We start from the raw sequence: 11,692 nt of genomic DNA on the forward strand, positions 1-11,692 counted from the left end.
GAGAGAGAGAGAGAGAGAGAGAGAGAGAGAGAGAGAGAGAGAGAGATCTTGTGACTATATTACCTACACGTATACGTTGTTAACAATCGTTAGTATTTGATCCGAAAACTCGAAGAATTGGAGAACTCGTATGCTTCCAAAATACTCCGCGCATGGGATTTTATTTATTAAATATCAATTACTTATCTTTGTTATTAATTCAATATTCCGCTAGTTCTGCACCTTTTCACCGTTCAACCTAACGATTCGTCAAATTAACACAGATAATATATCGATCACAAATGATAAAAAATGTGTGAAACTTCTCGTTAATAATCATGTAAATATATGACAGATTATTTCTCTCGTGGATAGTGTAACACTCTGCGTCGTTATACCTTGATCAAGTGAGAAGATTGTGTAATAAATCAGACAGACGACCACGAAGATTCGCTTGGGGTTTCCTGGTGCTCCTGAGAGTTATTTACATATCCATCGATTGGCTGAACTTGATAATTGTAGATAACGGTTTCGTACAAACTTTGACGTTGGAGAATTATTAATCTTTTCTCGCGAACTTGACGATGCAATTGGTGCTCCAAGGATAAAAAGTCGAAGTCACGAAAGATCTGCAGACTCGTAACCCTGGAAGAAAGACGTATTACGACTGAACAGCCTTGTCGTTTAACTGGTAGGAGGAAGACGAAGAGGTGGCAGGAGGATACCGGTGGTGGCGGTGGAAGAAGATCTTGTTTGAACTGACCCGAAGAGTAGGAGAATGTACTCTCGAGAAGGACTCTCTGTACGCGATCGAGGAAGAAATGAGGAAACGGATGATTACGAAGAGCCAATAGGTAAATCTCTGGTGTAGCGCGAGAAATTAAAAGAATAACAGAAATTTGTGTGTTATGCTGTGTGAAGCATACAAAAAGCGAGTACGTTATAGTAGAGGAAGTCATATAGGGAATAAATATGTACTATTTTTGCGTTCAAAAAGTTGCAATTCAAATAGTTTCGCAACTTTGTTTCCGTAAAGTATGAAAATTTCAATGTGTGACAACCGGTTATTATCGAAGAATTTGAGCCAAGTATACGTATCAATTAGGGGACAAGTAGGATGATACGATGAAGATATCGTTTAACGTTAAAGTCAGACAATAAATGATTATATTAACAATGAACATATAAATTCGAGTTTATCCAGTAACTTTCGAAGAGAAGCAAAAATCTGGGAATCTTTAGGGTGAAGATGTAGAAAGAGTGGGCGGGCACGTTGTCGTATTGTGGAGATTGTTGCCGCTAGCGTTACCGTACGACGTAACGTATGCGATGCAGGATATGGACATCATCGTATAGAAGCAACCGTTTGTTGCTGCTGAAAGGTACGCAGTCAGGGACGGAGAAACGGTACGTAGAACAGTTAGACGACGACCCACATTGCGCGGAGTCTCACAGACCCGCTGCGTACAGGCCGGCGTACCAGTTTCTTCGACCTTGCACCATAACCAAACGTCAGACACGGAAATTCTGTTCTCTTTTGAGATTATTAACAATTTGGCTGCATTTTCACAATCGCAAGCATTTAACGATTGGTATCGATTTGCCACTGTTACAGAGGCAAGCTAAGCATTTTGTGATGACTAGTCTTACATTACGAATGTTCAATGTGATATTTGTTAGTTTTTACTCAAAATCCACTGTGATTTATCTTTTGAGAATATAACGTGCGCACGCACGCGCGTGCTCACCAATCAACTACACGCACATATTATGTACGCGCGTGCGCTTTAAATTTAATCTGTTATATGTACTACAACGTAGCATGACATAGAAAGAACTTGTAACCATCATTTTACATTAGTTGCAAGGCGCGTGCAGTCAGATACTCTGTATCATCATAACTTTGTTTTCGAGAGAAATATTTTCTTTAATCATCGTAGAGAGAACATCCCGGGTGTACAATGTTGCGAGTCGTGAGTGTTGTTGTTGTATTATTTCTGATAAGCGAAGCAAAAAAGCTTGAGGCAGGACCGAGTAGTGAACAATGGAAGGAATTTCAAGACTTTATGGAGTGGAAGCGAGAGAAGCAGCAGCGCGAGTATGATACAAACGAATACACGATGCAAGTTGGTGCGATTAGATTCGATCGAAATGCACAAAGGAATCATAACCGAGATGTACCAGATCCACCGCCAGTCGATCAGGCGGCATTAATGGCCAGATACGTCGTTAATCAAGCTGGTAATCTATTAATGCAATATTCAGTACGTATGTACTGAACGTAATTTTTCTGATAATAACAAAAGTATTATTTTGATCTTATATTATTCGTACGTCCCGATCTTTTAAAAATGCATATCTATTACTTTAAGAAAAGAATGAAATGAAAGAGTAGATCTATTCAAAGTATAAGGCGCGTATGCGTGGTAACTCGTTGAGTAATTAACAATACCCAGACCCAGATACAGAGACACAGAGGTGTTAAACATAGCTCTTTATCATTTTCCTATATGTACACAAAGTCGAAGAAAAGACATGTAATATTATTATTATCACGATTTTGTATATCTATCTTTATCGACAGATTGGGCGTCCGTAGCAACGATAAGCACACGAAAAGACACCCAAACGTTTCCCGTAGCAAATTTAATTTCTTTTAGCGATGGGCTTATCGGAAGTGGATCTGGAATCCCATATATGTACCTCACTCCTCTTGATTATACTGCTCAAGATCTCGCTGTGAGTAAAATACAACATAGAAAAATAAGAAAGATATAAAATAAAAAAGAACAATGCCGTTATAAACGAATAAAGAATGACATTTTTAATGGATAGATTTTATTGCGCAGCGTTAATTTTCATGAATTTCTACGCATTATACGTTTTTTAATTTATATTTGTTCTGATAATCATTATCACGAGATAACAAGTTCAAAGACGTACTACAAAATGATAAGTTGGGTAACTCAGAAATCGTTGATCGTTTCGATGTCGACCGATGAATTATTTCTCACTGAGAAATCCTCAGCTTTGTTCGAGCTTAAATAAATCAGCGGAACATACTCTCTAAATTTTTTGGAGCGAAAATCTCACTCGAAAAATGGAGTGACAGCCGAGTCACTCAAATTAAGGTGACTTCTTATTCTTATAGAATCAATTCCTTCGCTTTATATGAAGTGAAAATTTTCACTCTGTGTTGCGAATTTTCGCTCGACGAATGAAATGACGACCGTTACTCGAGTTATAGAGTGACTTTTCACTTGCGTATTTTCAACTCGTGAAAGAGTGAATAATTTGGAAATAACGTATATACTGTTATAAAAAATCATTACCATCAGTTAATAACAGTGGTTCGATAGAAGTAAGACGAATGACTCGAGAACAGAAGTTCTCAGGTCCCACTACGGTCAGCGTATTTTTTCATGCTTATAAATGGAATTAACTAAATAGTACGCCACTAAAAAGATTGTGCAATAATCAGAGATCTTAGTAATCACAAACAGGATATAGAATTTATAAAGGATAAAGGTTTTTCTTTTTACCTAATTATAAAAATTCATTTTACTTGGAGTGAAATTTTCACTCTAGTTGGAGTCAAATATTCACTCTTATGAAAAGTGAGATATTACTCCATTCAGAGTGGCCAGAGTGGTTACTCTGATAAAAAAAAGTTTATAGAGTACGATAGAATAAAATAATAATTTTCTATCGTTTTGAATATGGATTTTGGTTCGTGAATTTACAAAATGTGAATAGTATTCTATCGTATACAATAGAATATAATAGATAGTGATAGAATTTCTATTTAATTTAGTTTCCTATAGAATACAAAATCGTGTATAACCAGATAAAATATAATAGGATTTATATTAGAACTTGCGAGCGAGAATGATGACAGTTTAAAGAAAATAATTCAAATTGATAGCGCTATCAATTTGAGTCGTTTTCTTTAAGCTGTATCATTCTCGTTTGCAAATTCAGATATGAATCCTATCGTATTTTATCGTATTTTATTTGATTATACACGATTTTGTATTCTATAAGAAATTAACGATAGAAATTCTATCACTATTTATTGTATTCTATTGTATACGATAGAATACTATTCACATTTGTGAATTCACGAACCAAAATCCATATTCAAAACGACAGAAAACGATAAAACGATAGAATTTTATTCTATCGTTCTCTATAAATTTTTTTACCAGGGTATTTTCACTATCGCTTAGAGTAAATATCCACTCGTTTAGAGTGAAACTTCACTCCAAAAAATTTAGAGAGTAATACCGTTAATATTCTCAGAAATCAGGTTTTGTATACAAAAAATTCTGTATTATGGTTTTATTTTTTTTAATTACGAGCACAGTTATATCACTGTCGATTATATCGTGAATGTCTTGGCGGTATGTATATGTGTACGATATCCTTGTACATGTATCGATATCCACGTACGTATATATTAATAACTGGTTTTTATTCAAATTACGACAAATTTTTTTTATTGATTGTATCAGACGCATGATCAATTGATCATTGCAGAAGGACCATCGGGCATCTCTTTTAATGACGCTGGCGCAAGGCAGCTATTGTAAAGATAAACAATGGGACCCAATGGATCCGCGGTGTGCTAGAATTATCCTGACTGGAAAGATTAAAGCAGTTAGTACATTCATAAATTATATACTCGCGTCTCTCGTATTATTTTTATATAAAAATATTGCGGTTTTTTTTAATGTAACAACAGCTAAACGACACGAGTGCAGAGTACCAATTTGCAAAACAAGCGGTATTCGGTCGTCATCCACATTTGGAAAAAATGCCTGCAGGTGATATCACGTTTTGCGGAATGTTGTAAAATAATGATTCGCATCTAATTACACCGCATCATTCATTTATGCGCAGATCATCGATTTTTTTTCGCCAAGTTGAAGATATTAGCGATTGCTTTATTAGACACCTTTGGTGGACCGACTTACATTAACGTGAAGGATTATTTGCATCCACCAGTGGATAATATTGCGGAAGAATTACAACGTTTTTTAACGAAACGGGCGTCTCAAGAGAATTTTAATGTCGCCTTAAACCTCCCAATTTATGAAGCTCGTAGAACATAGAATTGTACATATATATAGATACATACTGTAAAAATCGAAAAAGTTGCATAAAAAATTTCATGTTGCATTTGTATCGCGAGCGTGAAAGACCTATATAATATACAAATATATACTGTACAAAATAAAAAGAAAACAATATTCAATGTATATAAAGTTCTTATAATTTAGAAATAAAATTGTATTATTTCTTCAACACACATTTCTGAGAATGCAAGCTAAAGTTGTCGGTAAAAAGAAGGCTGTAATACCTTTATTTGTACGAATTTCAGATCGCATCTGCAACATCTAATAGAAAAAATATATCTTCTAAAAATTAAAAAAAATTTATAAAAAAACACTCCTCTGTTGGATACGGGGTTAGATTTCTTTTTGTACCTGATTACCTTCAGTAGGAAAAACAGCTTACCCTCATAGCAAAAGATCTTGAAGGGATATCTTGGGGACTTGGGTGGACATTTAGAAGTCCTCGGAATATTTTTAGGATATTTTGAGGACTTATGCGGACATTTAGCAATCCTCTGGATGTCTTTGAAACATCTTTTAAATTTTGTGCTATGTGGGTAATCAGCGTTTTGATATTACGATCATTGGCTGCGTTCAGAAAATATAGCTGATCAGTGAACGGTCAGTGATTATTGGTCCTTACTGTTAGATCTCTAACTTTAGACCAATTACGTTAACTAATTACGCAACCGTTGTATAACCGTTGTGTCTTTTGAACGCACCCAATGGCTGCGTTCAGCAGAGAAAGCTGCTTTGCACTGTTGTAAAATTCGTGAATCTGATTGATACATGCTCTTGGATTCAATTCAAATTAAGAGCATACTCCAATCAGATTGACGAATTTTACAACAGTTGCAAAGCAGTTTTCTCTGCTGAATGCAGCCATTGGGCGCATTCAGTAGAAAAAGCGCTCAGTGAGCAATCAACGATTATTGGTTCTTGCTATTAGATCCCTAAATCTAGACCAATTACATTGACAAATTACTCAACTGTTGTGCAACTGTTGAGTCTGCTGAATGCAGCCATTGATTACGTTAAGCAGAAAAAAACAGCTTAATCAGCGCTTTGCGCTGCTAGCAGTTTTGCAACTGTTGTAAGACTTTCTGCTGAACACTAGCGGCTTATGCTTTATCAACATGTTTACTAAGCGTCGTAATTTTTTTTTTCGGTATGTTATGTATAGCATGTATCATATATAATATGATTAAGCTGTTTTTCTGCTTAACGTGATCACAGTCAGTCACAGGTCTTTCAAAGACCTGCCTAGTATCCACTGATATCTATATGTAATACATGGATATCTATATGTAACACATGGACGTAAGAATACCTAACGGAGCGAATTGTCGCGAGGGTGAAACTTGAGGGGTAGGGAGAATGATTGTATGTATTGTAATCATAGATATAATATATCTAGATCGAGCGTTTGCCTTTATTTGAGGAGTGGGGATAAGAGCACGTAGAAAAGGATGCATTTTGAGACCCTGCGTTCTCTCTCATTCGCGCATGTGTATAAGCGTATGCGTAAGGAAGGTTACAGAGATACGCGAATGAGAGAACGCAGGGTCTCAAAACGCAATGCATCCTTTTCTACATGCCTCTTACCATGGACGTAGGGTGCGGTCCAACAACCGCTACAAATGCTGCGCAGCGTTTCTCCCTCTTGTTCTATTCTTCAGATTTGAATGAAGAAAGAGAAAGAAGTAAAAACGTTACAAAGCATTTGCAGCGCTCGTTGGACCGTAATATACATTGATCCCGCATACGGCCAGAAAAGTGAACCCAACATATAGAAAGAAACCATAGACATAGGGTGCGTTCCGTTTCCACGCATAATGCGCATGAAGCGCAGCGTTAGAGTGACAGAAATACGAAAGTAACATAAAATGAGAGGGAGAGCACTCGGGTGAGGTTCTCGAACCTAGGTTAGATTAGTTCTCGAACGCATGATCTGCATCAGCTCCGAGGTAGTGCATGCGATCTCATGCGTTCGGGAACTAACCTAACCTAGGTTCGACAACTTCACCCGAGAGCTCTGCCTCTCTTTTTATCTCACTCTTGTATCTCTGTCACTCTAACGTTGCGTTTCATGCGCATCATGCGTGGAAACGGAACGCACCCATAATATGCATAGATCCCGCATACAGTGAAAAAAGAGAAGCCAATAGTACAGATGTTCTGTTCTTTGTCTTTTTCTGAACAGACAAAGTGTGCAATAAGATTTAAGTAAAACGTTTATTTGCCAGTCTAGTCAGGATGCTGTTGCGCTCTATATTATGGAAACGAGAAATGGATGCACGCGCGACAAAAAAGTGACAAAATAGGAAAAAAACTATAACTCCTCTATTCTCTCTTTCTTTCTAGATGTTGGCTTCACTCTATTAGACGACAGAACATAGGGCATTCGGAGTCCATGTATACTATTGGTCTGTTATTTTCAGCTGCACTGCTGAACTGGTGCAATAAGTTAAAGTGAGACAAGTATATGTTTTTTCGGGTGGGACCCGATTGACCACGATACGATTGGACACAGATTGTAATGATTGGTTCGACCTAGTAATTCACTAGATAATTGATTGGCCTATCGGTTGCACTCCGACATACGACAGCGATATACGACGTATTGTAGAACACGCTTCACGCTTTTTCACAGTCACACTGCACCGCTGAAATTCAGAGACAACAGCTGATCAGGGATCGGGCCGATTAGAGTCCCTATATTCAGAGTCTGGCCAATAGAGTGCAAGTTCTGATTGGTCGACAATTTGTTCACTTTTATCAATTTCACTTTGTTTTGAGATAGAGATCCTTTAATAAGAGATCGGACACCGTCGCCTGTAGATACTAGATTTGCCATGTTTGAGTCCAAACCGGAAGTATACTTATCTCACTTTAACTTATTGCACCAGTTCAGCGGTGCAGCTGAAATAAAACAAACCACTGCTTGTGTTGTCATTCAGCTAATGGCTTGGTTTACATCGTGCACTTGATACGCGTACTAAATAGTAACTTTCTATTAGATTATCTTAATATCGACGATATATATAAACAACGGTATATTAAGCTGGTATAATGCTCATCAACAAAACGTATTGTATTGATGGGATGCGTTGCTGTTGATATGCATGGACGATATAAGATTATCTAATAGAAAATTACTATTAAGTACGCGTATCAAGTGCACGATGTAAACCAAGCCAATGATCCTAACCAGAAGTGTATCCCAAACATAGCGTAGCCAATCAAAACGTTGACATATGGTGTCCTATCTCTTATTACAGGATCTCTATTTTGAGATATATAATCGATCCCCTGGATTGCGTTCCATAACTCTACTCGACGGGTAGAGTAGCACTTAATTGACCAATAAGAACAAAGATAACTAGGATTTCTTTATCATGATTGGTCAATTACGCTGCGTTCGGAAACACACACTGTGTGCACACAACTAGACGATAGCCGTTGGAGTGAGCGAAATACAAGAATGAGATCAAAAGAGAGGGAGAGTACTCGAGTGATGTTTCCGAACGCAGCCTTAAATATACTCTACCCACCGAGTAGAATTTTGGAAGGCAGCCTTGCAATGGGAGCGTCCCGATTGACCACGGTACAATTGGACACAACCAATCGATGAAAAGAATTATCTAGTAAATTACTAGGTCGAACCAATCATTACAATCTGTGTCCAATCGTATCGTGGTCAATCGAGTCCCACCCCCTTGCAATCATAAAGAGAGAGAGAGAGAGAGAGAGAGAGAGAGACCTTTCTTTTTAATCTAACCTAACTTCTAACCTCCAACTTACTGACGTATGTCGAGTATTTATTTGCATATATTATAAGATCGAAGAAATTACAATTATTAGATTGAAGAAAATTTTATTAAAATATTTTTCTCGAATATATACTTTAATTTGTTACAATGAGTTTACCTAGAATATTGATTGCTAGCACGAAAGAAGGAAAAGCAAAAGAAATCGCAGAGAGTGAGTAAAATTATCAATGTGAGATCGATATTGTACAATCAAATCTTTTGCGTGAGTTTTTTCTGGTTTCATTTTTTTAGCGATTGCTCGAACGGTGTGGCTAATAATATATTGTCATTAGTATATAGCTTAGTTGCTAATAAGTACCATGATATTATTGTACCAAGGAACATATAGATGTTACAAACACAAAATGTAGATATATATATAAACTTATGAAAAAGCAGTGCTGTTTTTTCCAGTATTTCGGAATTTATATATATTATATTCTTCAAGCAATTGGTAGTCATAAATTCCATACACAAATGCTGATTCAGCTGTGTACATTTGTGTCGTAAGAAAGCATTTTGTTGAACAGTATGTTGCTTTGAGTCGCCTATGTCTTTTGCTAGAAAGCAGTCATCATTAAGCCACTTACAAAAATGTTTTTGTATGTTGTCCATATAGACATAGGTGCAGTACATTTATCAGAGCAAGATGATACTGTGGATTATTTGTGGAACATAGATAACAAATATTACACATCACAGGTTTTGGTGTGTACCACAGAAAAGCTGTCCATCAAACTTTCAATGGAAGGAGTGGTTGCATTTATTGTATACCATGACCCACAGACAGTAAGACACGAGCTTGCACTAGACAATTTAATAATAGCATTAATATGTTTTGATAGCGATTGATTTTTGTAGGACAAAGTTGATCAAGAACTGGAACACTTGGCATTATTGACCACTCAGTCAAGTTCAGCTGAAGTACTTTTATTTTCCTGCAGTGCAATATCCGACACACTTTTAAGGGATAAGGGTACATATTGCAACACAAAATATTGTCTAACCTTTAGACAGCCATGTTTCTCACAATCAACTTTTATATTTGTGAACTTGCAACTTTATCATATTAGTCAACTTTATGCAGCAGCTTCAAATTGTTCAAAGCACCTGATTTGACAAGTATAGGAGGCTCTGATTAAATTTTAGCCTCGGACAATTTATTTTTACAAAACTGATTTTAATTACTACAATAAAGAGGAAAAGTTTTAGTATTTGAAAAAAACGTTGAAATTGATTAAGAAAAGGTCAATGAAGCAGTGGAAGAAAGTGGGACGATTTAGATAAGAAAAATTATAATGTTGACGATTGTTAATCGCACTCGCCACAAATAATTACTTTTAATATCTATAAATTGATGTATCTTTCGCTTTTTATAAATTTGTTGGAAATCTTTGAAACAACTGTGACAGCTTCTGGCTGTCTAAAGTTTAATGGCTTAGTTTACATCGTGCACTTGATACGCGTACTAAATAGTAACTTTTTATTAGATAATCTTAATATCTACGATATATATAAACAACGATATATTCAGCTGATATAATATTCATCAACAAAACATTTTGTATTGATTGAATGCGTCGCCATTGTCGATATTAAGATTATCTAATAGAAAGTTACTATTTAATACGTGTATCAAGTGCACGATGTAAACCAAGCCATTGATACGTGAAAAAAGATCGCAAAGTAAGTTGCAATTATAAAGTTAATTCTTTGTATACTTTCCAGTATTGAATTGGTGTGTGCAAAACAAATTCGAGCTAGTCGAATTAGACCAAACAGGAGATTCAGAATCTGATATAGAAGGCAACAAATATGGTATCGAAAGGATTGTAGAAGCTCTACACGCTCATACATGGTCTAATATCGTACTGAAAGGTTGCGCGCGAAATTGTCACTATTAAATTACTACTGTCAAGATAGAAAAACCTGTATAATATCTCTTTCTATTTTTTTTTATAGACAAATAAAGATTGTAGTGTATTTTGTTACAGATAAGCCATGTATGGAGGAAACACTAGAAGTAAATGAAATTAGAGAATTATTTGAAAACATCCGGTTAACTTGCGATCCATCCGAGACACTACGTATGCAAGATATGCTCGGTCAGTAGGGATCAGAAATAAGGACAAGTATATCCAACAAACGTATCGTTGTATATCATATTGGAATTTTTAGATGGTATCATGGGTGAGCATGCAGACTTTGGAGAGTTGTTTAGCCAATTGATGGCCATGAAGGAACATGCTGCATCTTTACCGACTAACGAGAAACGCAGAGTAGCTGAACAAATAGTGACTGCATTTTGGAGGGCCATAGGCGGGGATCTTCTGGAAATTGAGGAAACACCTAACTAGATATCACTCCTTGTTTCCAAAGGAATTTGAAACTAACTAGCTCAGGACTAGTAAGATACAATTCGCGACGACTGTTGAACACGAAAAAAAATAACTTGACAACGTGTACAGGAATGCACCACAGCAAATAGTGTTATACAGCGAAAAAGTTACATGTAATTTAAGTGTATAGTGTCTCTTGTGTGAGCATGCAGATGGAAAGATTAATTAGCATTATGAAATTGTACATCCGTACGATAAGTAAAATATACTTGAGAATAATTTAATAGTTGTCGCAATATATTATTTTGAGGCTATTGACTATTTACGGTGGAATTCTTGAAGCGAGGAATTACGATTTCAGATGCGAGGAAATGCATGTTCAACATTTCTGCAAAATATATCAAAATAAACAAATATATAAAAAAATGACACTTTCCTGGTAAAA

The 11,692-nt window shown here is 36.2% G+C and overlaps 3 protein-coding genes across 6 annotated transcripts in view; 2 read left to right on the forward strand and 1 right to left on the reverse strand.

Annotated features, from left to right (window-relative positions):
* Positions 1-668, reverse strand: part of LOC116847945 — an 8,258-nt gene extending 7,590 nt beyond the window's left edge. Inside the window, exons 1-2 of one of the 4 annotated variants that reach the window (XM_032823568.1) lie at positions 378-668; positions 68-238 (exon numbers count right to left, since the gene is read on the reverse strand). The gene's annotated coding sequence lies outside the window, so the exon portion shown is untranslated. Of the gene's footprint in view, positions 1-63 lie in introns of all 4 variants that reach the window. The other 3 variants (XM_032823569.1, XM_032823567.1, XM_032823570.1) reach the window with 3 other exon arrangements.
* Positions 669-1,774: 1,106 nt separating this feature from the next.
* Positions 1,775-5,240, forward strand: LOC116847948 (protein CREG1-like). The gene is made up of 5 exons (XM_032823578.1): positions 1,775-2,220; positions 2,564-2,718; positions 4,519-4,638; positions 4,724-4,805; positions 4,882-5,240. Exons 1-5 carry the CDS (start codon positions 1,941-1,943, stop codon positions 5,091-5,093), a joined length of 849 nt encoding a protein of 282 aa, XP_032679469.1. The 5' UTR covers positions 1,775-1,940; the 3' UTR covers positions 5,094-5,240.
* A 3,609-nt stretch (positions 5,241-8,849) lies between these two features.
* LOC116847942 (alpha- and gamma-adaptin-binding protein p34-like) lies at positions 8,850-11,533 on the forward strand. Its single transcript, XM_032823553.1, has 6 exons — positions 8,850-9,080; positions 9,528-9,697; positions 9,770-9,884; positions 10,637-10,786; positions 10,903-11,013; positions 11,087-11,533. Exons 1-6 carry the CDS (start codon positions 9,017-9,019, stop codon positions 11,263-11,265), a joined length of 789 nt encoding a protein of 262 aa, XP_032679444.1. The 5' UTR covers positions 8,850-9,016; the 3' UTR covers positions 11,266-11,533.
* The last annotated feature ends 159 nt before the right edge of the window (positions 11,534-11,692 follow it).

The sequence above is a fragment of the Odontomachus brunneus genome, unplaced genomic scaffold (genome assembly GCF_010583005.1).
Source record: "Odontomachus brunneus isolate Ranch 3 - 2012 unplaced genomic scaffold, Obru_v1 Obru_scaffold_085, whole genome shotgun sequence".
Lineage (NCBI taxonomy): Eukaryota > Metazoa > Arthropoda > Insecta > Hymenoptera > Formicidae > Odontomachus > Odontomachus brunneus.

Bases quoted from the DNA above. Each gene is read 5' to 3' on its own strand.
- LOC116847942 (XM_032823553.1), top strand. From the start codon at position 9,017: ATGAGTTTACCTAGAATATTGATTGCTAGCACGAAAGAAGGAAAAGCA. The intron at 9,698-9,769 runs GTAAGACACGAG...TGATTTTTGTAG, and splicing joins TATACCATGACCCACAGACA to GACAAAGTTGATCAAGAACT. The intron at 10,787-10,902 runs GTTGCGCGCGAA...ATTTTGTTACAG, and splicing joins GTCTAATATCGTACTGAAAG to ATAAGCCATGTATGGAGGAA.
- LOC116847948 (XM_032823578.1), top strand. From the start codon at position 1,941: ATGTTGCGAGTCGTGAGTGTTGTTGTTGTATTATTTCTGATAAGCGAA. The intron at 2,221-2,563 runs GTAATCTATTAA...CTTTATCGACAG, and splicing joins ATACGTCGTTAATCAAGCTG to ATTGGGCGTCCGTAGCAACG. The intron at 4,639-4,723 runs GTTAGTACATTC...ATGTAACAACAG, and splicing joins TGACTGGAAAGATTAAAGCA to CTAAACGACACGAGTGCAGA.